Source organism: Arctopsyche grandis, chromosome 9 (genome assembly GCF_051622035.1).
Source record: "Arctopsyche grandis isolate Sample6627 chromosome 9, ASM5162203v2, whole genome shotgun sequence".
NCBI lineage: Eukaryota > Metazoa > Arthropoda > Insecta > Trichoptera > Hydropsychidae > Arctopsyche > Arctopsyche grandis.
This window is the reverse complement of record NC_135363.1, coordinates 18,195,166-18,220,863: the sequence shown is the minus strand read 5'-3', so window position 1 is coordinate 18,220,863 and position 25,698 is coordinate 18,195,166. Positions and strand designations below refer to the sequence as shown.

Sequence of the window (25,698 nt, the reverse complement as noted above, 5' to 3'; positions counted from 1 at the left end):
AAAGAAACCTGCCCAAATATTGCTCAGAAAATGCCTTTTTATACGAGATTTGGGCAGTTTTCATGAATTAAATAATTTATATTTTCAATAATCGACCAATTTTGAATTTAGATAAACGATTAAATTTTATAGAAGGGGGGGGGGGGGGGTGGAGAGGAAACAACGGAGTGGTTTGAGACAGGGCTCTCTAATTTGACTGGCGGGAAGGAAGTAATGTGAGATCAACCAATATTTTTGAACCTGTACTAACACAGTATTGCAACATGTGGCATGGTCCAGACAGTCAGTGAAATTTAAACCTTTCAGTTGAAACCGTGAAGTTTTATTTATTTTAGTAGAAATTTTTTGCGAATCTTGTTTAAAAAGCCATTACAATATACTAAAGTTTTTTTATAGTCGTAGTTCTATTAACAGGTTTGTCACAATAATCAATTAATAAATTAGCAGAAACGAATTCGCGAAATATTTGAAGACGAAGTGGAGCTATGGTCGCGTAGTGAATTGCCACGACATCTTTTGTTGACGATTCGCGGAGTGGGGGCGGGAAGGAGGGAGTGGTGGCGGTGGTGGTGGTGAGTCGAGAGTTCGGTATTCAGTGGAGCGAGAGCAGGTGGCGCGGTGGCCGCTTGTATTCACGCCGTAGTCGTTCATCCCCATGACACTCGCCGGTCACTCGCACTCCGCAGACGCTCCCCACCACGGAGGTTGTTTCGTCAACTTTAATCAGGACTGCACGTAAGTGGGCCATCACTCTCTTTCCTTCATCCTTTTGTCCTTCTGTCCTTCTCCCCGTCGTCTCTGCACTCGCACTCGACTTCGCGCAGATCGATACTATCACCAACACCACTCGACTCGCGACTCCAACTCGTTCCTTTGTCCCTAAGCCCTAAGGTCGAGATTCGCTTGCGGCCGTTCCTCGATCCGTAAACAATCGTCGTACGATGACAGTTCGCACAACAAAGGAAACGCGATGTTGCATTCGCCCATCGCCATAGAACATTGCCCATTGCCTATCGCCCGACTTCTTCTCGATTACTGATTTTGTGCGTTGTTTATTGACGATGACCCACTTACGTAATTTGTTTACAAACCGTTCGCTGGTCGTGCGAATGCGCACGCGCAGATAATGCCAAAAGCGACCCTCCTATTTATCATATGTATCATATCAACATTCCGAATATCCTTTCCTTCTGACGAATCTTCGTTGCCCTTGTGATCGCGAAAGGTGATGCAATAAATGACTTCGTCATCGACATCAATTTTCACGGCCGGTTTCGGATCTACGTTTCTAATTTGAATTGCGCGCTATCTCTGGGTGCGTTTTTTTTTGTCTTCCGGTTGGCCCTTGTAAGTGCGTATCGCGCCCATCACGCGATCACCTCGCCTACAAACAAAGTGCGCCAATTCATATCGCTCGTTCACTTTTCATTGTTTTCAAAAGTATATATGCGTATGCGCACACCTCTACGACTGTCGACTGTCGAGGTCATAATGTGCGTTCGGCGAAATGTTTTTGTTTTGATCTGTGTGTACAACAAACACATTTAGGAATTGGGGAGGGGAATGTTTTTTATTTATTTTATCTTGCGTCAGTGTGACGAATTTGAATAATTTAAAAGAGTCGAATTCAGGGGTTATAGACATTTCTGTGACTGCCGATATGACGCCCAAGGCCTTTCACACTTTAAAATTTGGGACACGAATGGTCAAAGATATTCACATCTGTAAATGAATACGCTAATCTTTTTTCCTTGTATTTTTGTAGTACCGCGCCAAGTTTCTACCTGCATTTGTCCTTTGTGTTAAATGCAAACAAACTGCAATCGGTATTTATAATATTTCACTATCTATTGAGAACGTTAAAAACAATTAAAATCTGACAAAACGAGAGGGTGGCGGAAATGCAAATATATAAGACTACTTCAAGATGCTCAAAATTGTAGCATTTTCAAACGTGTCTATTACCATTATTTTTCACCATCGTATTGGCGGAATTAATTTGAATTTCAATTGATAACCAAACGGCGCAAAATAGCAATGTTTCAAAACGATCGGACGAATGTAGGATATAATATAATATGTTGTCAGACCAATTAGCGAAATGAAATATAGAAGAGCTTTGTAATAATAATAAAAACTAATCAACGGCAATTTGTACCTATTTTAAACAAAGATTGACGAATATTTACCACATTTAATTTAGCCCATTTTTATTGTTAGCTCGAGATCCCTTTGTGAGTCAACTTTTGAATCATTCAGAATCCTTGATTTTCCTCAGTCGAATTTTTGTTCCATAATAGTTTAAAAAAATCTGTCTAAATGTATTTTAATTACCAAGCATTCATCAATTTACATCACATTATCTGTAATCTAATCGAATATAATATAATATGATAGGCCGATAGATAATTGCATAGTCGACTCATTCTCCGATGTAAACAAAGAATCGCTCGGTTGAACTAGATTATAAAACCTGATGTTTTATCCTTGAAAGCGGACGATACTTTGAGGTTTAGCGTGTGGGGCAAAAGTATGGTGAACGTCGGTCACCTTTCCAACATTGCAGTCGACCGTTGCCAAAACCCCGACAAAAACTTGGAATATTACACAAAGGCAACACATCTGGTCGGAGCAACTGTTACAATAAACATTTTTTCGTGTATTTTCTTTATCGGCTGTTTGTCGACAATTATTTTGCACACTTCCTGCGATATTTACTCGGATAGTGCTTTGTTTACAAACAATGTTGTTAATTTTTTCGCTCGACCGTATGGCGTTTGTTTTTATTGAAAACGGGTTGTTTAACTGTTAATTGGTGTGATGAATATTGAATTTGAATGCGGGGGAAACGATGCAGGGGTTTTGGATCGTTTTTGTGAACGCGTTCGCGAACACCGTGTGAACAGCTGACAATCGGTCGACTTGAACAAGGTTATCTTTTTATAAACAGCCGCGTTCGCGAGCTACCCAGTGATGTCATCTGAATTTTTTTTGCCTTCTCTAGCACTAGTCCTAATGGGTAACAAGCTAAATTGCTTCCTATGTATGCTCAAGTTGGTCATTTTATTTAAAATATTCTAACTTCATGACTATATTTTTCAATTTTAGCATCCGTTTCTTACTTCAAAATATTGTTAAACTTTTTTTTACATGATTTTTGTAATGTTTATAATTTAAAAAATATTATAAATTAGAGAATAGTAACACGAGAAAATACACAATCAATGCGAAAAAATCGCATTAATTTAAATTTTTAGCTCCTATAGCATAATGCTCAAAAGCTTGTGAATATACAGGTCTATTCCTACACTGCTAAATATTGAAAAATCTAATATTTCGAAATAATTTATAATTTCTAATTTTTATATTAATATAATTTATAATGTAAATAATAATCTAATCTATAATTTGGAAAGAGACTTTGTTGAGGTTGAGAAAAGGTTTGTTGGGAACATCGAAAACAAATCAAAGATATCGTTGAATATTATGTTTTTTCGATTCAAATAAATTCAATAAAAAAAAACAAATGAATGTTTACTATTAGATTGTTTTGCCATGTTCAAGCTGTTTATATTACAAATACCGAGAGAAGCCGGGTAAAACCACTAGTGTACTATATGTTTCTGTTTAAAAGTAATAAATAAAATACACCAAAATAAGTAGTACCCAACATACGAGGGTGGGTTTTCGGTTCATGATAGTTTAAATCCACACAAATTTCTTCCTTGATTTTTATTTTTTATATATTTCTGAGGCATAAATTTAAAATTTTGCCTTGTATGAGGATTAGTATTTTTAATGGAATTCGTAATCCTCACCCTTTTAGGTAGAGACTATTTTACTCGATGATAAGCAAACCTTTTCAATACCTCTACTTCTGAACAATTGTTTATAGCAACAAATGCTAATACAGTATAATACAAGTGCTACAAAAAATATTTTCCCTGAAAGCCAAAAACACGATTCGGAACCGAGGAAAGAAATAAGTTGTAATTTTTATCGGTATAGTTTGTTTAAAATAAGCTTTTGAATCTTTTTTTTTTATAAAATCAATACTTTTCTCTTGAAAATGGAGAATATTTTTCTCAGACTCTAAAATTCAATATTCCAAATTCATTTTCACGATACAAAACGCTCCGTGGCTCAGTTTTTAATTGTATTATTACAGTACGGATTCGAGTTTCATTAGTCAGGTTTCGTGTTTTTAACCCTCCGCTTTTCGCAGGTCAATAGCACAAGATATGACTAATCATTTCAAACCTTCATCAGAAGATATTGCAAAGGCGATAAGGTCATTAATTAATGGCGTTGGAGTGTAATTATTTACTCGCCCTCGTTCGAATATGCTGTTATAATAAATATTACGTATATAAATTTCAAAAAACATTTGCGCACTCGACATAAATCTTGTAAACCGCATTTGCCATTATAAATCGATGATAGTTGAAGATAAATAATAAATGAACAGAAGTACAGCTCTATACGTATAATTAATTCGCTTTGTTTAGACCTTGTTATAAAACGAGCCAACTTCAAATTTTTTATTTGACATTGCAGTCCAATTTGAGACTACTCGTAGATTTGAAATCGTGTTTTTATTATGTTTATTAATTTTCGGGTTGGCCGTATACTGGCTGTGCTCCAACTTTTCACCTGCTTGCTTGGAATGACGCCTTCAGGACAAGTGTGCATGCTAACTGAAAATGTTGGCGAGAATTTCGCGTAATTTTATTTGTGGATCTTTAACTTTAGTTGTTTTATTGTTGCGCAACTCTTGTAACGTATTATCGCCTTGACCGTGAATTTTCTCGTTACGTCAAATACGACAAGAGGTTTAACCTTTACGTGACTCGATCCATTTGTAATCTTTTCGTCCTTAAATCGACACGCCTGTCCATTCTGGTGTGTCAACTAAATCTTTTGAATTACGATCCATTGTGTCCAATCAATCAATCGTACGCAATAAATGTGTTCATTTATTAGAACAGATGTTTTCCAATGATGAAAAAATTGTAAATATGTACAGCTTGAGTCACAATAACGATGAAATCTTTCGCGATGTAGGCTTATTCCGTTGTTTGATGTGGATTAACTGTTTGGTGCAGTTATCGATTGTTGAAAGTGGGCACGGTTGATGTCTGAGTCGCCTTGGTTGCATTTGTTCGTCGACCTTGCGCCTTAGTATGGAGCTTGCTGCCATTGCTGCTCCACTATAATTTTATTTAAATTATGTATACATTTGTGCGTTTGTTGCTTGCAGGTCGTTAGCTGTTGGTTGTGGGTCGGGGTACCGACTCTTCTCCCTCGGACCCGATGACGGTCTCGAGGAGATATATGCCAAGAATGGCGGCGAGGATACCTACCTGGTCGAGCGGCTCTTCAGCAGCTCGCTGGTTGCTGTGGTCACACTCTCCGCTCCTAGGTAAATATTGCGAATTTAATTTTAACCATTTTCCATTGATCTGTCTTGTTTCTTTCCTCTGTTTGCTTGAGAGAATGTCAAAAGGCTAACAACGCGTAGAATGGTATGCATATAGTGGGATTCTACAGTATTATGCATCTTTTAGAGATGTTACAAATGTAGATCCAACTAATCTAAGCACATGTACTAAGTACTGACACTATTAGAATCTGTCATAGAAGTTTAGAACATCAACAACTCTTCTTATCTACAAAAACAATTATATTATTCTTGGAAAGCACAGTGAATAATTGCCAAAACCGTTAATGTATCCGAAAACTGTTGAATAACTGGGCTATACAAGTAGATATACGAGGAAAGTAATGGTATATTGGTTTGATAAACCTTGAAGCTGGTAAAAATTTATATCCATTGTTTATAGAAGTCTAAAATCCATGAAAATTAAGTGGAAGTAGATAATAATCGTATTCATAGATACAAACCTATGTTAACAAAAGGTGCAGGACGTCAACTTGGGTATGCAAAGTAGATACCTACAAGACATCAATTTTATTGGTAAAATTGCCATTTTTGTATTTATTTATGTATTTGACAACTATTCTGTACACTGCTAGGATTTATTGGTTTCGGGTATAACGGATATCCAGTCAAAGCTAAATATATTTGCTTGCTAAGACTTTGGGGCTAGTACTGTATTATTATTTACCTTCCTGGAAGTTCCTGGGGTTTATATAATTCTAAGCTTATATTCTGCCCACCATTTAAACTCGTTGATGATACCATATTACATTGAAAATTTACTTAAATGGAATCACTGATGCAAAGCTCCGTGGAACTCTACTACTTGAGGTCACACAAGTTATTCTCGAGTGACGTAGACAATGCGTGTTTTAAAATTGATTGCATGGTGTAAAATATGATCCATCGGTGCGTTGCTCTTTGTATTTCGTCGTAAAAAAAGTGTAATCTCTATAATAAAAAAAAAATACAGTGTGTTCATAGGAGAGTGGGTTATAGGTACAACATTGATAACATTGTTTTTTCAATGACCGTAAAATTAATCGTTTGCAATTTATAAATATATTTTTATATTCAGTGGAGTGTGTGAAAAAATGTGTAAAATAATACACACTGTGCTAGTATGTTTTGTATGGAGACAGAAGCAGTGGAGTGCAGCAAGTGGATACCCTATTTGGTAGATTCGTTGTTATTGGTAGCCCATTGTTCTAAATCAATTAATTACTCAACGGTCTCCTTGTGATGAGGTCTCTGTCGACGTTTTGGACTTCGCAATGGTCCATTTTGATTTCATACCGATACTTTTTTGAAGCCGTCAAGCTGGCTGCTAGTTCAACAGCTGTGTATGACGTTCAACCTGCCTCTCACTCGTTTGGCGAAGGACGTCCAAACAATGGCTCTCGCTTTGTTACATAGGTATATGCGAGAAAACCTGCAAATCAAAACAGTCCTTATCTGAGTCAAAACTCGACCGATAACCCATCACGATAAACGTGATGATGGTATTGTCTCGTTTAATCCTATGCCAGTTTGACACCTCGCGAAGTAAAATGTCGAAACTGCGAGCGACACAAAGAAAAAGTAATCGGAATGGAAAATTACCACCGACTATAATTTTATTACGAACAATGATTCGTTCATGATTGAGAGTAGGATTGGACGATTGTGAAATGCGTTGCAGTTGTATTATCAACGGCCGATTCGGAGAAGCTGGTAAACGATCCACTTAACTCTTAAAATCTCTGGAATCTTGACGGGCTGCATTTTCACTGCTCCATCGTGGATTTTTCGAATAATATGTACAATTAACGGTGGAAATCAGATCGTACGATGATTTCGGTGACCTGTGGGTCACTTGTTCCCGGCACACAGTTGGGAGTGTTGGAAAACCATCGAGGCAAAAGCGGGTCATCATTATTTCCGATGCTGGTTCTACAAATCTACACTAGCAGGTCTTCTCCGCGACACAGTTTCTCTAGCAAGCGATGCTGCAATTATTGACGTGCGTGTCGCAACAATCAACAACCGGATTGCATAGACGAGAAGCTCGAATATATCGGGCTTTGCTACTCTAATGTGTTTGCCATTTTATTCGCACATCGTTTATTTTTGTTCGACGGGCGAATTTCAAATGTTCCATGTGGGTGAATGGTCGTTTCAAATTCGACTACAATGAGATAATTCGGTCTTGTTAGTGCTGTGTATAATAGTATTCGCCAATATTGTTGTTTTGACTCTTTCAGTTCTGGAAAATGATTCTAGTCTAGGAGATCTAGTAGATTGCTTAAAAGCGTCTGTTGAACATTCTTTGTGCGTTGGATATGGGATAATATAGGTTGGATTAGTGTAGGGATAGCTTAAAATAAAGCTTACCGAAAACAGGTAAACCTGATGGAAGGACAGATAATGCATTACTTACTTACCTGCCTACATTTTAAAGCCAGATAAGTTACATTGATAAATTGCTTACTGTCCATTAGATCTGCAAATTGCTTTTTTGAATTTTGGACACTTTGTCGATTGAATAATTTGTTGAAAAGTATAATATTTTGGACTAATGGGGACATGGTCTTATCGAATAAAGGTTCGTTTATACCAACACGGCTCAAGTCGACAAATGAAAATCTTCGGCAGTATGAAAAAAATCTTTGGTATATTCCATATGGACACATTCATATGTTCCGTAATGTGTATGCGCGTATCAGAAGCCGTCATGTTCTATTCATATTATACAGCAGTACCGAAGCAGTACTGTCACCGAAACGTATCAAGCAGAACCGGGTTTCTTTGGCCATTGTGGAAATATTCACGCATGACGTGACGTCATAGTGGCGAGTGCACCCATACTAACGAAAGTGTTGTTTTTTAACATGTAATATGAATGTTTTGTGTGTGTAAATGATGTCGCGTAATCATTGTCGTGGAACCGAAATGTACATTTTGTCGTGCACTCGTCTGAAACATGCATGAACGAAAACGAGCGGTGCTGTATAGTATAAATAGAACTAGTCTTTTCCGTGCTGTCCTGTGCAGAAATGTTGACTGTTGCTAGATAATATAAGCAATATAAGAAAATTTAATTAAACCCATGTTTATTTTCCTTTTACCAAGTGTTTTCCACTATCATCTACCAAGGTTACCGTCTGGTACTTCTTAAGATTAGCAAAATTTTGTTCACGTCTTAACCTCCACCTACATTAACGGCAATATAATATTGGCAACTCTTACTTCTAACGAAATGTTGCGAAATAAATAAGCGTGTTGATTTAATCATTTCAAGTTCATTACCAGCTTGTGTTATTATTGGATCGCGTATCGTTTGTTGTCATTGTTCGAAACTATTCTTCGCTTTCGTTCGTCGACAAAAAGAAAATACATTTAAAAATAAAAAAAAAACGAAGTTTGGCCTGTTGTGAATAGATACATAGCTGGTCCACGTGCAATTCTCTGACGCAAATTTCGACCTTTGGAATCATTCATCAAAGATTGTTTTCACAGAAAAGCACAATTTTCAAAGACTAATAAACGGAATTGATTTCATTTCTGAAGTCACTCACATTCTTGTTCAGTTTTAACTTTCACGGTCAGTATCGCGATGTTTACACCTTGCGCTGTTTTGACACACAGATCTTCGAATCTTCGTGTTGCGATTCCTATAGATTCGTGTGGTGCTAGCCCCGACCCAAGGACCTTGATTTTAAATTCATGCAAATGAGAGCTCTAATGCTTCGTATTCGACACATAATCACAGCAGACCCAGTTACCGTCGTGATTTTATCCATGTGTGGGTGCCTTTATAAATGTACGAACGTACTATTATATTATATATCGGTTTCATAGCCGGTAGCCGCCAAGGCAAACTTTTGCCGACATTTTGTAATCTGGCCACCATATCCTTGGCGCACTTTACGCAAATTACCAATTTTCAAATTTCGACGTATCTAGAGATAAGAGTGTTTTTGTTTTTTCGCAATTATTTCCGTCCGGTCCGGTTCGTGTGATCTTCGAGGTCACCCAAATGCTGCATCTGCACACTTGTTGCATAACGGTATACCTGCATTGGATGATAGCTGCTCATTTTGAATCATATTTTCAAAAGCAACGTTCATCGAAGATCTCAAGGAATGGAACTAATTTTGTTCTTTACTTTTTGAATCTACTATTTACATTACTAGTGTCACAAACTATTTGTTTTGACGCGATTCAAGGCCGTTGCAATGTCTCGTTAGTGTGATGGTAAATGACATGCTTATTATTTGATATGTTGAACAAAGTTACCTAAAGTCGCAGTTGTGCATATGCAATTGCTAAGACAACTTCTGCAATCATATGATCAACAATCAGCTGATGAAATGAGTCCGATTTCCAATCTGACAGCTCTACACCATGTAAAATTTCATGTTTGATGCACTTGGGGAAGGGGAAAAATTGCGTTTTATGTACAAGATTTGGTGTTTCATCAACTTGCATTAGCAAATTCGTTGCATTTGTTCTGAATCGTGATTCTCACGTGTTGTTATTGCTTTTGGGATGTATTTCTAATTTATCTTTAATGATTACTTCATATTTAAGTTATATTTGTTTTTTTTTTTGCATTATCTTAACAGCAGTTATGATTGTCATGTCTTGATACATTCACTTATATTTTATCTAACAAACTTTTTATGTGGAATGTACTTAAAGGTAAATGATTTTCATTATTCTTATGGCATATAATATGTTTTATTTCATTAAAATTCAATATATTTTATATTGAAAACCCCTATCGACTGCATTTATAGATAAAAATAGGTCAATAGGATAATACTGGAAAAATTAACTACGTCCGAAAAGAGCCCACTTGGCAAACACTGTTGTCGCCACTGATGTCGCCAATTTCGACGAGTCATTTTCGCTCGTAAAAATCGAAAATCAACCGTCGAAGGACACTGTTGTTATTATTGTTGTTCTTCACAAGTCTGTAAAAAATAAACAACAGTCGACTTTTTACGGTCGAGTAACTACAACTGCCTAATATTCGTGTTCATTTTTATTATATTACACTCGCATGCATTTCAGCCATAGCCATATATGTATATATATTAAATTTGCACACATTGACTATGCTAATTTGGATTGCACAGAACTGCTAACGGAAAATTGTGCTATCGTCACGGTGGTATATTGTTGTAAAACAATCGGATGTATCGCAACATTGCCTGCATCCGATGCAATGGACGGCTCTTAAATTTTAAAGCCGCTCGCTTCTGTCGCTGACAAATTTGCTAAAATCAACTTTCAAATTCAACGTTTATTACTTCATTAGATCTTATTCACTGCTTGTTCATTTACTTACGTCATTTATATTATTTACGATTTTCAATGCGGATTACAGGTTTGTTCTCCCTGTAATGCTGCATTTCTTCCCATTGCTTCATAGAAGCAACAAGTTCCAAAACGATAAAGGCGCAGATACAGAGTTACGCGGCACTTTTTTTGACAGTGATTGATAACGGTGATTCCCAATATTTGAAGAAATGTAGGAGAAACATGTCTAAATAATGAGATCGTACGAATGAACCTGAAGACGTGTCCTTCCTAGCTTGAAACCACGAGCACGTGCATGGCGTACGATTCAGTGTGTTTGCGCCTTAAAATAAACTAAACGATCAACATGTTTTTCTAATGCCGAAACCAAGTTTTTCTTATAGCTAAACATCGGATAGTCAATTTATTGCAAGTAACAATGGACCAAGCTCAAAGCAAGATGGCAAAATGATTTTTTAACGAAATTAAAACCCTCTGCCCCGATGTATGCCCCTTCAAGTCAACTTTAAAGTTTTCTAGTCTTCGGCGTTGGTTGGATGCTTGTCAAATAACAATAGACCGCACCATTAGTTTACAAAGCAAGAGAGTAAACAGCATGGTTGAAAATAATAATTGATAATAGTGACCCATTTTTTGTCGAAAAAGCATCGTCCCAACGCCATTTTGGCCTGATGGGTATCCGTAGACTGAAAGTTGCATTTTTACTACATCATTTACAGCCATTCATCACATTAGGTGTACCTTTTAACTTATTTTAGGTACTATTCGATCTCAATCTCTTTGTCAGTCTTAGCCGGTCGATGAATGAGTTTCGCACAATATTATCAATTTCTTAAATTATGTTTTTTTGCTCTCTTCCTTTGAACACTAATGGAGCGGTCTATTGTTATTTGAAAGGCATTCTCACAACGCCGATCTTTGCTCTTCACCTACTTTATTCAACTACCCTTGTTATACTTCTCACCCACGTAATCCGTTTTCTAGCATAAAGTGTTCCACACTTATTCCTTTAAACACTTTGTTGAAGTTTCATTTCTACGGATCGTGTATCGGATTTTCATTTTTTTTTATTATTGCTGATCGTATGTGATGCGTGTTTTCTCACGTCATCATCTTTATTTGCATTTATCACTCATCATCGGCGTATGACTACAATTTTTGCTTAAAAAAAACGTAATCATTGCTTACTATGTGCTTGATTTAGGCCGTGTTCCACTAATGGGTATTATTGATCCTCCACATGACGACGAAGGTCAACATTCCCTTTCCACGTATGATTTTTTGCGGGATTCTAAACGAGCATTGGAGTTTTTATCGCCTTCATAAACCCACACTTTCAAATGTCGAACGTAATAAAATAATAATTGTACAAACAAGATAGCGACCGCTCTGTGCTGACAATGATCGCAACCTGTATACCGAATTCGTTTCTTTGTGCAGACATTTGTCAACATTGATTTTCTATCGGGTGATATTTCGTCGCTATTGAAAATTATTATGAAATATTCCCGCTTGTGTATGTGAGTCGATGACGCGAATTGGCCAACGGATTGGTCAATTTGCACACGACTCGCCTTCCAAATGCGTGGGACGTACTCTTTTGACAGATGTTAGTGGCAGCTTCTCAAAGTTTCCAACTACCATTTCTCCACTCTCGTCATTATGCCACCTTTATGTAAATTCCCTTCTATTATTCCTGTTTTCAAAAACAAATTCATGTACATATATATTTTGTGGGATGAAATATATTCGAATTTTCTAGTCTAGAACGACATTTGATGTATCTGTATATTCTTACACTGTTAACCCTTTGGTGCTGACGTCTTTTATGTTGAATGCCCGCCACGCTGAAAATTTCGCCAAAATTTCCAACTAGAATTATTTATAAATCCAATAGAAAGCAAGTATAAAAATTGTTGCTAATCAAAACAAACCGTAGATCACTACCTTAGATAACTACCGTTGTGGATTTCGAGTTTTGTAAAGATGTGTTTAGACCAGAGAAATGTAATATTAATAGAAGTGGCTTTAGGTGTTCTTTTGTTGTCAAGTGACGATTGTCCATAGACAATCCTAAATAATTTTAGCATCAGACGCCTAAAGCCACTTCTATTAATATAACATTTCTCTGCCCATGGGCTTGTCAGCATTCTAACTGATTCTCATATAAGTTTGCCTGTTGAATCCGAATATGCCATTAGAATTTGTCTATCTGCTTCCATTTTTTTGTATTGGTATGTTTTACTTCGAAACAAGCATATCTTGCCCCTCTTCTGTGTAGTTCTTTGAATTTCAAATTTTCAAAGCCGTTTAAAACAATGCTCCTTTTAACCATGTAGGGATTTTGTGGAGCAACTGGTCGATTTGGGGTTTCCCGACGATGAGTTATTGCAAAGGTTTTTTTTTAATTTAAAAAACAAATTTCCCAGAATAAGCGAAGCTAAAATATTTATAATATCGGGGAACTAATGAAAAACAGCTGGTTGATAAACTGCTGTCAAAATCAATGCTGGAGCATATATGTCTCTGAAGATTAATTTCCTCCATTCACAGCTGGATTTTTTTCCAGACAATCTTGTTGATATGAGCTATGAACATGGTGAGAGATTTCACCAAGAAATCAGCCAAATTGAATCGAACTACAAGGGAAAACGGAACGAATGCATATTGAAAACTACAACTGGTGAATGTCGAATAAAAATATGTTACGTACCTACATGTTTCCTTAAAAAATTTAAATTTGTGAAATTTCTAACGCGTTTTATACAAGCCTTACGTTCTGGAAAAATTTGGAGAACAGATTCGGAATTAGCAGAAAAAAATGTATAAGAATCACCTTCTTTAGTTCATGTAACATTCAAAAAGTTTAATTTTGTATATCAGTGTATGTACGTGAAAGATTATACTACAAATAAATCAACACCGAATACTTGAGTATGTCTTCGACCTATCTTTATTTTCAATTAATTGCACATTGATGAAAATTGCGCACTCACAAAATTTACACATAAAAATTACAATTTTTAATGCACATGATTATCACGAACTGTGGCGAAACGTGGGCACGTGCTCAAATGTTGTTATCGAAAAGCGCATTTACACGCGTATGCACTTTCTTTGTTTGATTAAAACGATAACGCGATTGAGCAAAACCTCACAAACTTGACCTTTTAAACGACTCGGTGTTTTTCAATTTAATGAAAAATCTTCGTATAAAAAATGAAAAATGATTAATAATCTTAGAAATGTCTGAGGTTGAGGCCATATTTCAATCGAGTACATAATTGGCTCATTCGAAAAGGTCATAGAAGTGCGTTGCAATTTACACCGATTGAATAAACAACTTACATCAGCAATCGCACGATTGCGTATTTTGTTTTAACTCTCCATTTTGCTATAATCGTGTGTTATTCTCGTTTCAGGAAGCTGAAAGTGTGCCACTTCAATAGAGGAACTGAGATTTGTAACTACAGTTACAGCAACACTATTCTAGCGGTTAAACTGAATAGATCTGTAAGTAGAAGCCTTTTATTAGATTAGTAATTATTGCCTCTTTTCTCTACTTGTACTACGCAACATATTATAATTGAGGTTTGTTATGTGAATGTTATATCTGATAGTGCTTCAGTAAAATAATAAAAAAAATCTCACACACTTGTAGGTTAAATGTTGAATGATTAGAACTATGCTGAGTTTTAAATCGAATTGTATACTAATTAATGAATAGGGTGAAAGGCACGGTCTATTGATAAATAGCCATGTCGATGATCTGCGAAGTTCATCAGGTTGACATTTCGTTTTATCGTCTCAATGCGAGACGCGTTTTATCGTCTCAATTATGCTTACGATTGGTTGTTTTTCTTTTTTTTGTTGGTTCTACATATAAACGGAAGATGTTTGGACGCGTGCCCACAGTTTGAAAAGCTCATGTGAATTGAAATGTTTTTGTTTGGCGTTGCAGTGACGTCACGTTCTAGTCTCTCGTCAGCTGATCGATTTGCGTCTCTTTCGTGCGACATCGATCCATATAGCTCTGTCCTTTTTCATACGTATTCTGCTCGTGAGTGTGTTTGTTATGACGTATGCGTCCTCTTCAAACGATGAAGTATCTGAACTTTACAATGCGAAGAAATCAAATAAAATCTATTGTGATTTTGGCTATATTTCAACACTGCAAAGATGTATAATATAATGGACGTATTTTCATTAATAATTTTTGCGGAATACTTTCTCGTTGTGGTTCTAAATTCTGGTAGTCGTCATCGAGGTAATTGAGGATCGTCCATAAATTATGTTACACCTGAAGCGGGAATTAGTAAGGAAAGGGACATGTAGGGAAATGTCTCGTAATAAATGATTTTGTGACGAAAATACTCGAAATCTTATGCCATAATTGATAGATGACTCATTAATTAATAAAAAAAAAATGATTAAGGTCTATTTTTTTATTTACTATCTGGCAGTATTATTCAACTTTTGTTATAATATAATATTCTGAGGAAGAAAGTTATACAAGTGGGTTCAAATCCCACTGGTTTCTGCTGGCCAGACCTTGAATTTGTGACTTCAGGTCGATCGTTTACTATCAGAGTTTACCGATTTATCTGATTTTCTTTGAAACGGTCCCAACTAATTGGCAACCTTACCCATTTTCTCGCAAATCTCGAGTTTTCAGCAATTTCGAATTTTGCTGAATTGTATAAAATGCTCCAAATTTACAAATCTAACCATTAATGTTAATTGATATGTATTTACTGAGTTTAAAAAAAATACTGCAAATTTACAAATTTGAGCATAGATGTCTCTGTGGGTGTTTATTATTGATATGCATTTACTTTGTATAATAGTGACCAGGAAGGCGCAATGGGTTTACCTGTTGGGCCTCCCTGGTATAAATTAAAAATAAATAAATAAATATAAAACTTACATATTGTTTGAAGGATAGTCTTGCAAATTCTAAAAAAATTAAAGTATACATATATGATTTCTATTATCAATTTTTCTTTCATAATTTACTTATTTGACACGTTTGTCTATACAAAGTAGTGATATCAAAGTAAATTGTAACGAAAATTATACAACATTTGAATGCACTTTTGTCACGTTTTAGTGACGATGCGTTATTTTGAATAAATTGTTTTTTATTCGTAGCACGTTTTGTAATGGAGTTTTTTATTTCATGATAAACATCACTGAATTCCGATTTGTACGAAATGTTTCAGAGGTTAATAGTATGCTTGGAAGAGAGTCTTTACATACATAATATACGGGATATGAAGGTATTGCACACGATTAGGGACACTCCACCAAACCCGTCGGGATTGTGCTCTTTGTCCGCCTCCACCGATGACTGCTTCCTCGCCTATCCCGGTTCCAGTTCTATTGGAGAAGTGCAAATATTTGATGCCATTCATTTGGTGAGTACATACACTTGCTTCGGCACATAATTGTATGCTAACAATGCGAACTGAAATAGTAATGCTATTTCTAAATATGATTACAGCACGCGAAGACGATGATTCCAGCACACGATTCTCCACTAGCAGCATTGGCTTTCAACAATTCGGGCAGTCGGATAGCAACGGCCAGTGAAAAGGGTACCGTGATACGTGTATTCAACGTTCGCGATGGTGCACGGTTATACGAATTTCGACGCGGTGTCAAACGCTGTGTTTCCATAAGTAGTCTCGCATTTTCTATGTGCTCGACTTATGTATGTTGCAGCTCTAACACCGAAACCGTACACGTATTTAAGTTAGTTGAACCTACCAAAGAAATGTAAGATCATTTTGGAGGTGTTTCTTTAACATATTTATTAAAAGGACTGTTTTTATTTTGTTTCCTTTGACTTTAAGGCCCAGACAAGCCTCGGAGGATAGTGGGTGGATGGGTTATCTCAGTAAAGCAGTGTCTGTGGGTGCAAATTATCTCCCCGCTCAAGTTACCGATGTGTTCAGCCAGGGTAGGGCATTCGCCAGTGTCCATCTTCCAGTTTCTGGAGTTAAAAGTGTCTGCGCTATCACAACGTTAGTCAATTTTGTTGAAATTGATGATGCTTGCCAATTTTGTTTAAAATAACTGTGAAATATGAACTGTTTGCTGATGTTTTTGATTTACTTTTTCAGCATATCAAAACAGTTGCGTTTACTCGTTGCATCCGCTGAAGGTATTCTGTATATTTATGCTTTGGATGGCGTTGATGGCGGCGTTTGTCCTTTAGTTAAACAACATTGCATCGCCGGAACCCCTGCTGCTGCTACTGTTGCAGCTCAGCCACCGAATTCAACCACTAGTGGCAAGGGTAAGTTTGATTATATTTATGTGTAAGGTGTTTTCATTCAACCGTCATATCAAATGCTTATAAAATTAAAATATTACACATATTTATCGAACTCTGTGTAACAAACGCGATCAAAATATCTCTAGTCTTATGTGTAGCAAAATCTTTAACGTATCTTTGAATTTTGTAATTTTTACCTTATGACTGTTGACTGAATTTTCTAAAACCAAAACATTAAATTTTTCATTCATCATCTATTTATTTTTATACTCGTTCGATTAAAGTAAAAGCTACATTTGTTGTAAGTTGGATATACAGTATATCGCAAAAGGGTGTTATTTATGTATTTATTTATTGCCAATATTAAAAAAAAAAAGCGACTGTTCAATGTAATCTGAGCTATACATTCAATGCTCAGTTTGCTAGAAAACGATGTCGTACATCTATTTATGTTATATTTAACAACATCATATTTTACTTTTCATAATTTCAATATGAAAACTAACAAATATTATTAGATATTTATATTTTTAACATGCTATCCATTCCATATTCTCTCCTCAATTTATATTTCCTCTTAAGTAATAACCAACATTTTTTTTTTATTTATTATTTAATTACCTTTCAAAGCCTTTTCATTCAATTTTAATGTAAAAATAAAGTAGGAATATTTGATGTACTTTGCTGTATTTGTTATGTTACGATTTTTACAAGGTACTCGATATTTTAATGTTATTTTTATATAAATTCATTTTTCTACGTGGATACTTTTTATATTGTTTCTGTTTTTTTTTTTAATACGAAAATATTAAAAAAGAACTAAAACGTCTGGAAATTTGTCAAAAAATTAATATCACCAAACATACATACTGCTTATTATATAAAATTCGGGTGACCGTAAAAATGTCGACAGTGAAAAAGTCGAAAATGTTGGTTTACCATGCATACATATAAAAAAACGGTTAGTATATATATCAATGGCGTGCGGTAAAAGTCTCTCTCCCCCCGTCGTACATCCTCACTTAATTTACGCGAGCAGGATACATCAGGAACAAGAGGAACAGGTTTTTCCTCCCGTATCCTGCGCGCGCACATTAAACAAGGCTGTATGACAAAAAGAGATAATTTCACCGCATGCCACTGATATATATTATAAATACCTAGTACCGTTTACCATGCACCCTTTTTTTTGATCTTTCGATCTTTGCCTTCCGATATTTGCTTTTTCGACCTTTTCACTTTCGGTGCCGTGAGGTAGACCCATAAAATTTATATTATATTAAAACAATCGGTATATCAATATAAAATATACATCATAAAATTTTGTTCGAATGAAATGTATTTTAATAAATACAAGATTAAAATAGTCTGTTAGCTATAGATGAGATATAATTATATTTTTTGCTATTTCTTTTCTTCCAAATCAGATAAAAATATCAAATGTATATGGAGAGGATTTGTAAATACGATTAATTTAAATATGTAAATTTAAAATGTATGTTCAACTTACTCTTTTCAAACTGTGTTAATAATATTTTATTGGGTCAAAGCATGTTTTTTTTTTTTAATTATAATGAAATTCACTGTTGAAAAGTTTAAGTTGGTTTTTGAATTGAGTTATTGTCTGTTAAAGTTCTCTTTGGTAAAATCATTATTTAGGGAAGTGTATATATGTAATGTAATTTACAATAAGACTAGGTGTGAAGTCTGAAGAATAATGCAAAGTTTTATAAAGTTATAGTCATAGGATGGAGCTGTGATGGAAGTTTGTTGACAACTTTGCATTCTGTATGATGCGCGCGGTTTTGTAGTAAACTTTTTTGTGTTTAAGGAGGCAACACTTATGCGGGGGCGCTGCGAGGTCGTGACCCCAATCTTATGTCAGGTACTGGTCAGTATTTTGAAAAAGCAAAAAACAAAACTTCATACAAAACCTTCTCCCTTACACAAAATTCATTTAGTTCTTGTTAATTGTATACTGAATTTAACAAATCTGCTTTAAAATGATAAATGAATGATGTTGATATCTACATATATACCAAACGATAGCAACATTAAATTATTTATTAATTATAAAAGAAAACGTTCAATTATTTCTTTGATTGCACGAATCATATTGGCTTCATGTAAATTTGTGACAAAGTAAATTATAATTGTTTGTGTGTGTGTTTCGGCACCATGACCATCATTGCTGAGAAGAGAAGCAAACCTGCCGAGACTCAAACCGAACATACTACAACAAATATATACATTTACTTTTATTGTCATATTTAAATTTTGGTTCTTAAAATATTCTATATTGTTCTAACAAAACATGATCAAATATCGGGTATTAGGCCGTCACATATTTATTCTCCCCACATATTACTAATTTCAAATGCTTATTTTTATTTCAATGTGTTTTTTATCATTCTTTCCTAAAATCCCATCCTTTTATATTATTTTAACACTTACATTTTCTATCATATAATTTTATTATTTTTCCTTATTATCTACCATTTTTGCTTTTTTATATTATGAATAACTACTAATCACTACATAGTTATTAAAGAGGAATATCTATCAATTGAGTTTTTGTGTTATTTATGAACTTGGCAATCGTTTCGTGAAAAATATGATAATATTATTTTTCATTGAACTGTTAGTTTTTTATTTGTTTTTCTTTTTTGCATAGGAAATACTGAATTTTTGTCAGTCACAATAATCAAAATTAATTTATTCGAGGATTCTTTCAAATATTTTTTTTATCATTGACAAATATTCAGCATGATAATTTTTGTTAACTCTCTCATATTTTTTCACATTCGTTGAAAATATATTGGATATGTAGTTCAATTTAATGTTGTTTATTAAATATGAGAGGGTTAAAATATTGTTTTATGTTTTGTTTTTTTGCTGAACTTAATATTTAATTTACTGTGACATTTCTTTTGCAAAATGATGGCCCACTCTACTCATCGAACAGAATCTGAAAAATTCCATGAGATGACATCAGCAGTGGAGTCTCCGCCGCCGGCTGGATTTAAATTTGACGACGATAAGGAATTCCCACCAGTGTCCCAATCTGGTTGAAAATGATCATCAATTAATGCATAAGTTTTATTATCAATGTTATCACATTTGTCGCATTCATGTCGTAAATATATAAAATCAATGAAGAGAATATGTGTGATAAAACTCATGGTATTTGACTTTGCATAAAATGTATATATTGCTCTATTTTAAGTAAGCTAATTTGTCAGGTGAACTTTTTAAGTTTATTATTCTTTTTAGAAGTGAATGTATTTTTGTAAAATTAAGTAAATCCCATCAAAATTATATCGCAGGCTTCATTGAAATATTTCTGTATGATTTTTGTATACCACTGAGTATTTTACGCTGGTTACAATATTGTTTCGAATTATTTTTTTTTTAGGTTAATAGAAATTACTAATGATCATTTGCATCATTATTAGTTTTTCCTTTAAAATCAATTTTTTGTTTATTATTTCTTAAATGCTCTGTATTGTCTGCACCAAAACTTTTAATTAATTAATTAATTGACTGCTTAAATAAAAATATTACTACTTTGGTGCCTTGGTCATTAAATTGAACCATGTTTAATCAGCCTATTTGCACAATCCAAAAATATATAAAAAAAAACTTATGTAATCTTAAATAATTAGTTTTTATGTATTCTTATATGTCACTGTTATTTTTCTCATTAATTTATTTGTTTGTAATAACAATACTCAGTTTTAACACATTAAATTTAATTGACTTATTTCAAATTCACAGTTAATAATCTTAATAACTGAATTTTTACATTAATATTGTATTTGTTTCTTTTTGGCATTACTTTTTTAATTTAAGTTGACTTATTTTTAATTTATTTCATGATTTGAGTAATAAATGTCATCGAAATATTATTATCACATTTTATTTACAAAATTTTCATGTGTCTATTTCATCGTGGTGAATGTTAACATGTATTATAAATATAGTGATTACGATTAAAAAAAAAAAACAAAATCTTAAGACTTATGAAAAATCCATAAAAATTCTTATGTAAATACTTTATTTTAGGTTAAATATTGGATGATACAAATAGTTCTTAGAAGTTCATCTTCAATAATGTGTTTAACTTTCTTATAAAATGAATTTTTCTGTAAAAATCGAACTTTTGTTTAAAAAAAATATAAACTCATTAAAACATAAAATCTTTTATTTATAGATTTCACATAAAGGTATATTAAAGTGGTTTTATTAGTATTAATACGATGTGGATCAGAGAGTCAATAATTATCGCAATCAAAATAAGAGGACTTGGCTTTATATTTATGTAATACTTCATGCTCAAGTCTGATCCAAATTGTTTTTAAAGCATAAAATCGATTAATGCAACATTGAATCAATGTTGGCGATGACCATTGCCTCTGAATGTTAATTTTAAATGAGAATGTAGGCTTTGCGCGATATTGCACCCAAAGCTTTATGTACATATATTATGTTATTGGGTTAACTGTGAAACTAATCATTAGTTTTATGTAGGTTGTTGATGTGGAACTTTAGTTTCTGTTTAATGTCGTGCATTATGATAAAGAGCCAGTTTTAATTTTTAGGCAAGTTACAAATAAATAATAAGGTAGTTGTTGCAATCTCGACCTCTTCATAGGGCTTTCAATGAAATTTGTATATTTCGCAAACACGAGAAGAGAAATAAATGCCTTACTTTATGTTGTCAAAAATGGTGTTCTTAGATCAACAGTTTGATGAATGATATTTTGGCCATTTTTATAAGTTATTATGAGCCATATCATAGTAAATTATGTGCTTGTTCATATAAGACAACTCTGGATGGACCAAGTAACTATAAAAGTATTGATTGAATTACTTCTCTATAACACAATCCAACATCACATACAAAACGCATTAATTTGATTTAAATCGTATAAATAGTATCTTCCTGACAATCTATTCACTTAATTGTAAGTTTTTCTATTATATTGTGTGTAGCAAAAAATGAATAATTGGTTATATTTTTGGCTTCCGATCAATATAATTTTCGTTTCATACAATATTTGTTTTTACTCTTATGGTAAATTTTAAAATAAATTTAGATATCGATATGTATAAATATTTTGTTGAATATTAATTAGCGAGATTCTATAAAATATCTATACAATATGACCTGTTGAATTATATATGTATGTATGTATAAATAATCCTTTAATTTGCCATATGCGCTTATTGGTATGAACATTTATTTGGGCTTTGTTCAATTTTAAAGCCTTTCTTATGTTGAACATTAAGAATTTGTATACATATAAGCGAAAAAAAATGATTAAAATTTATTTTATAAACACATTGTGTCTTTATTTTTATTCCCACTATATTGCATGAGAAAATTATCAAAAAGGAACAAACAAAAAACCTGCAGGTTATAAAAATAAAATCCCATAAATGGAGTGCAAAATATAAATATGTATTAATAATAAATTATAATATTGAGACATATCTCATATTAAAGAAATGACTAAATTAGAGATTTACATCATCTCAACTTCATTCTGCGTAGTGTATTTTATTTTTAGCGTAATGGAATTAGGATTGGTGACATCAGCAACTGTGATTTCAGTTTCATTCAAGATTCCCAATTCGAAAAATGTTTTGTTCAGATTATCTCTAGTTCTCTCTTCTATACTGGCCACAGTTGACATATAAAGAGTTTTATTCTTTCCATTTATGGTGGTAGTAAGTCCTGTGAATGCACATAAAGATTTAAACAAAATTATCATTGGCTAAATTTAAGAAATTGAAATATTATGAGAAATTACCTGGACTTTTCATTTGATATTCAAGTCCTTCGCACAGCATTTCAATCAAATCTTTTAGTTTGACTTTGCGTGGATCATCAAAATTTATTGTTTTTGGCACAGTACTACAAGCCAAACAGTCAGATTTTTTTTCTGCCTCGTGAGTGTACGTATAAATGCCATCCACGTCATTAAAGACCATATAATTATTCAAACTCACACAGCACGAAGTAGCAAGTTTGAAAACCTATATTTTATATCACAAAAGATCAATCAAAAACTTCCATCATATACAACTTAAGAATAGAACCCGTTATAAAAGAACATATATACTTCAGTGGCACACGCTGCCGCTATAACTGCATTGGTGCTGGCAACAGCGGGGATTATATTCTTCACAACGCCTTGGGTAAGCCTATACGTTACTCCATGAATATTAAATTCACTAGCTCTATCTTGAGCTTTCTCGAAAATCCAATTAATATGTTGAGGGTCGTCTCCATCTATCGCGACATTCCACGGATTTTCTTTTGACCATTGTAAGACTTTCACATATTCTATGCAATGTTCAGGTAATCTAAAAAATATAATTGTATTTACTAACATTTAATTGTATAGTTCAATCAAAGCAAAATGTAGACTGATTAATACCTGGGTGTGTTCGCAATAGTGCATAATGGATATGTAATTTGTGGTGGATAAAAATCAAGAGTGCATTCAATGCAAGCACTCATTCCTGGCAATATAACACGAGCATTACCTTTGAATCCTTCAGTCCCTCCGTCGATGAGGGGGATTACACTGTTCTGATCTACAGTCCCTAAAATTCACAAATAAAATATTCATAAAATAAATAATACTTTTAGCAATCATTAACACTATGGTGGCCGCTGACTCATATTTGTATCATGTTGGGTGCACAACGCTTACTGGCTGCTGATACGTATATGATTCACGTCTGCGCGAATATATTTTTAGTGCAGAATATATTTTTCAGTCTGCTGATAAATATTTGTATCACGTTTTCGTTTATGACGATTGTATCATCGGCCACAAACGATTTACGCAAACTTGATACAAAAATATATCAGCGAACTGATACAGTTCACGCAGTCGTAAATCATATATGTATGTACTTGCGGCCACTAAGCGTTGTGCACCTAACATGATACAAATATGAGGGTTCGGTGATTACTAGTCAAATGTGAACCGGTCACAGGACAACCGGTCGCTCTAGATCGGTCACACGTGATCACCCTTCACACTAAAACTGGTCACGAGAAAACTGGTCATACCTTAAAACTGGTCACACCCTAAAATCGGTCAACCAGGTTTCTAGTGGTTTACATATGACTAGTAGTCCGTTTACCAAATATGAGTCAGCGGGCATCGTGTTAAAAATTTTTTTTAATGATTCTTAGTGTTACATTATAAATTTATTACCATCATTATTATAATTTAATAAGGAAATAAGCATTCCATTTAGCCAACGTCGTGCTACTATAGAATCAAGTCCACAAACGACAATATGAAATTGACTATAAAAAGATTCATCCATATCCTGAATGGAACGATGATGAGGTATAACCTTGCAACCTGGAATTCTGAAGGCAAAATAAAATTATTATAATTCATGATGAATTCAAGAATGTTTTGAAAATATATCAAATGTGATTGATTAAACCTGTTATTTATAAATGACGCAGCACATTCAGCTTTAGATTGACCTATGTCCTTTCTTCTGAATAAGAATTGTCTATTCAAATTCGACAACTCTATTGTATCCATGTCGATTACGTGAATTTGTCGGAAGCCCATCATGCCCAAATTTTTTAATACTTCGCAGCCGAGTCCACCGGCGCCCACGACAAGAATTTTACAGGACGTCATTAAGAATTGCAATATATCAGGTGACGGTTCGAAATCGGGATGACAAAATGGACCAGATCGTTCGAGAATTCTCCGGATATTTATCCATCTTGGTTGCAAATGATCGGGCATTTGATCTTCAACGGCAGTTGCCATTTCTTCAAATTAAATTATCCAGAAGCTGGTGTAATCGTAAAAATAAAAATAAATTATTATACGGAATATCATCATATTTAATCCTTCATTATATTATTTAAATTAAATAAACAAAAATAAATACTGTTCAGCTGATATAAAAATTGGAGGTTAAGTCTGTTTATTTTATTGACAATACAAATATCGGCTTGAAATTAATTTTCAAGACGGGGAAAGATTTCCAACAAAAGGCTCACAATTTGCACAAACGTCAAACCCGCCGGCGTCCAATGAAAATTCGGACTACTTAGATCAGGACAGCCAACTGACAACATTAAATAGGGTGAAACGTCTTAGATATCAAGTTGGTACTTCTCAAAATTTTGGTTATTTATCAACACTTTGACTATTGAAATTATATAATACTATATTCATGTGATACAAATATAAACATGACACCTAGTAGGTACGTAGCTAACTCGGGTACGATTTAGGATTTTTGTGACGTGATAGAGTTGTTGAACTGTGATATATTGAAAATGGATAAGTGTGATGAATATTTAGTAAGCATTATTCAAAAATGTCGTTTCAATAGCTATGCCAGTAAAAATCTTCGGCCCAAATAATTATGAAAGATTGTAGCGTGCTTATGAAGAAGAGAGAGGGATTTGGATCCCACTTGCCTTCCCTCCCCCAAACCAAAAATAAATAGAATGCACTAAATTTTTTTCCAAATCTGCTATAATATTAAGATTTATTTCAAAATTTAGTTTTATATTAAATTTGTCTCACGTGTGCAGTTTCACAGTTATATCTTTTTATTTAGAATATTGTTAAAAAATTAATAAGATAAATCTACGTATATAGATTTT

At 34.0% G+C, this 25,698-nt stretch overlaps 2 protein-coding genes across 8 annotated transcripts; one reads left to right on the top strand and one right to left on the bottom strand.

The window, feature by feature from the left end:
• The first annotated feature begins 518 nt into the window (after window positions 1-518).
• On the top strand, window positions 519-22,374 carry LOC143916962 (WD repeat domain phosphoinositide-interacting protein 2-like). Of its 6 annotated transcripts, none has more exons than XM_077438289.1 (9): window positions 519-735; window positions 5,261-5,422; window positions 14,170-14,260; window positions 15,970-16,164; window positions 16,251-16,525; window positions 16,603-16,773; window positions 16,873-17,048; window positions 18,859-18,912; window positions 19,993-22,374. In XM_077438289.1, exons 1-9 carry the CDS (start codon window positions 656-658, stop codon window positions 20,097-20,099), a joined length of 1,311 nt encoding a protein of 436 aa, XP_077294415.1. In that variant the 5' UTR covers window positions 519-655; the 3' UTR covers window positions 20,100-22,374. The 6 variants fall into 6 exon arrangements, with proteins under 6 accessions (XP_077294415.1, XP_077294418.1, XP_077294417.1 ...); XM_077438291.1 differs by having other exon boundaries at window positions 525-735; window positions 16,251-16,501; window positions 19,993-22,368; XM_077438290.1 differs by having other exon boundaries at window positions 525-735; window positions 16,251-16,501; window positions 18,859-18,918; window positions 19,993-22,368.
• Window positions 22,365-25,311, bottom strand: Uba3 (Ubiquitin-like activating enzyme 3). 2 transcript variants are annotated; one of them, XM_077438286.1, is made up of 7 exons: window positions 25,084-25,311; window positions 24,507-24,872; window positions 24,266-24,426; window positions 23,474-23,642; window positions 23,156-23,399; window positions 22,844-23,069; window positions 22,365-22,767 (listed from the first exon to the last, which is right to left on the bottom strand). In XM_077438286.1, the coding sequence occupies exons 2-7, from the start codon at window positions 24,845-24,847 to the stop codon at window positions 22,556-22,558; spliced, it is 1,353 nt and encodes a 450-aa protein (XP_077294412.1). In that variant the 5' UTR covers window positions 24,848-24,872; window positions 25,084-25,311; the 3' UTR covers window positions 22,365-22,555. The 2 variants fall into 2 exon arrangements, with proteins under 2 accessions (XP_077294412.1, XP_077294413.1); XM_077438287.1 differs by having other exon boundaries at window positions 22,366-22,767; window positions 24,972-25,134.
• Window positions 25,312-25,698: the final 387 nt, after the last annotated feature.

What these genes read in the sequence shown, in the direction of transcription:
- LOC143916962 (XM_077438288.1), top strand. Translation starts at nt 656, where the DNA reads ATGACACTCGCCGGTCACTCGCACTCCGCAGACGCTCCCCACCACGGA. An exon ending in CGGTTAAACTGAATAGATCT is followed by an intron (nt 14,261 to 15,969) that starts GTAAGTAGAAGC and finishes GAAATGTTTCAG; the next exon opens with AGGTTAATAGTATGCTTGGA. An exon ending in TTCAACCACTAGTGGCAAGG is followed by an intron (nt 17,049 to 18,858) that starts GTAAGTTTGATT and finishes TTTGTGTTTAAG; the next exon opens with GAGGCAACACTTATGCGGGG.
- Uba3 (XM_077438286.1), bottom strand. Translation starts at nt 24,847, where the DNA reads ATGGCAACTGCCGTTGAAGATCAAATGCCCGATCATTTGCAACCAAGA. An exon ending in ACTATTGCGAACACACCCAG is followed by an intron (nt 23,400 to 23,473) that starts GTATTAATCAGT and finishes TATATTTTTTAG; the next exon opens with ATTACCTGAACATTGCATAG. An exon ending in ATATCAAATGAAAAGTCCAG is followed by an intron (nt 22,768 to 22,843) that starts GTAATTTCTCAT and finishes GTGCATTCACAG; the next exon opens with GACTTACTACCACCATAAAT.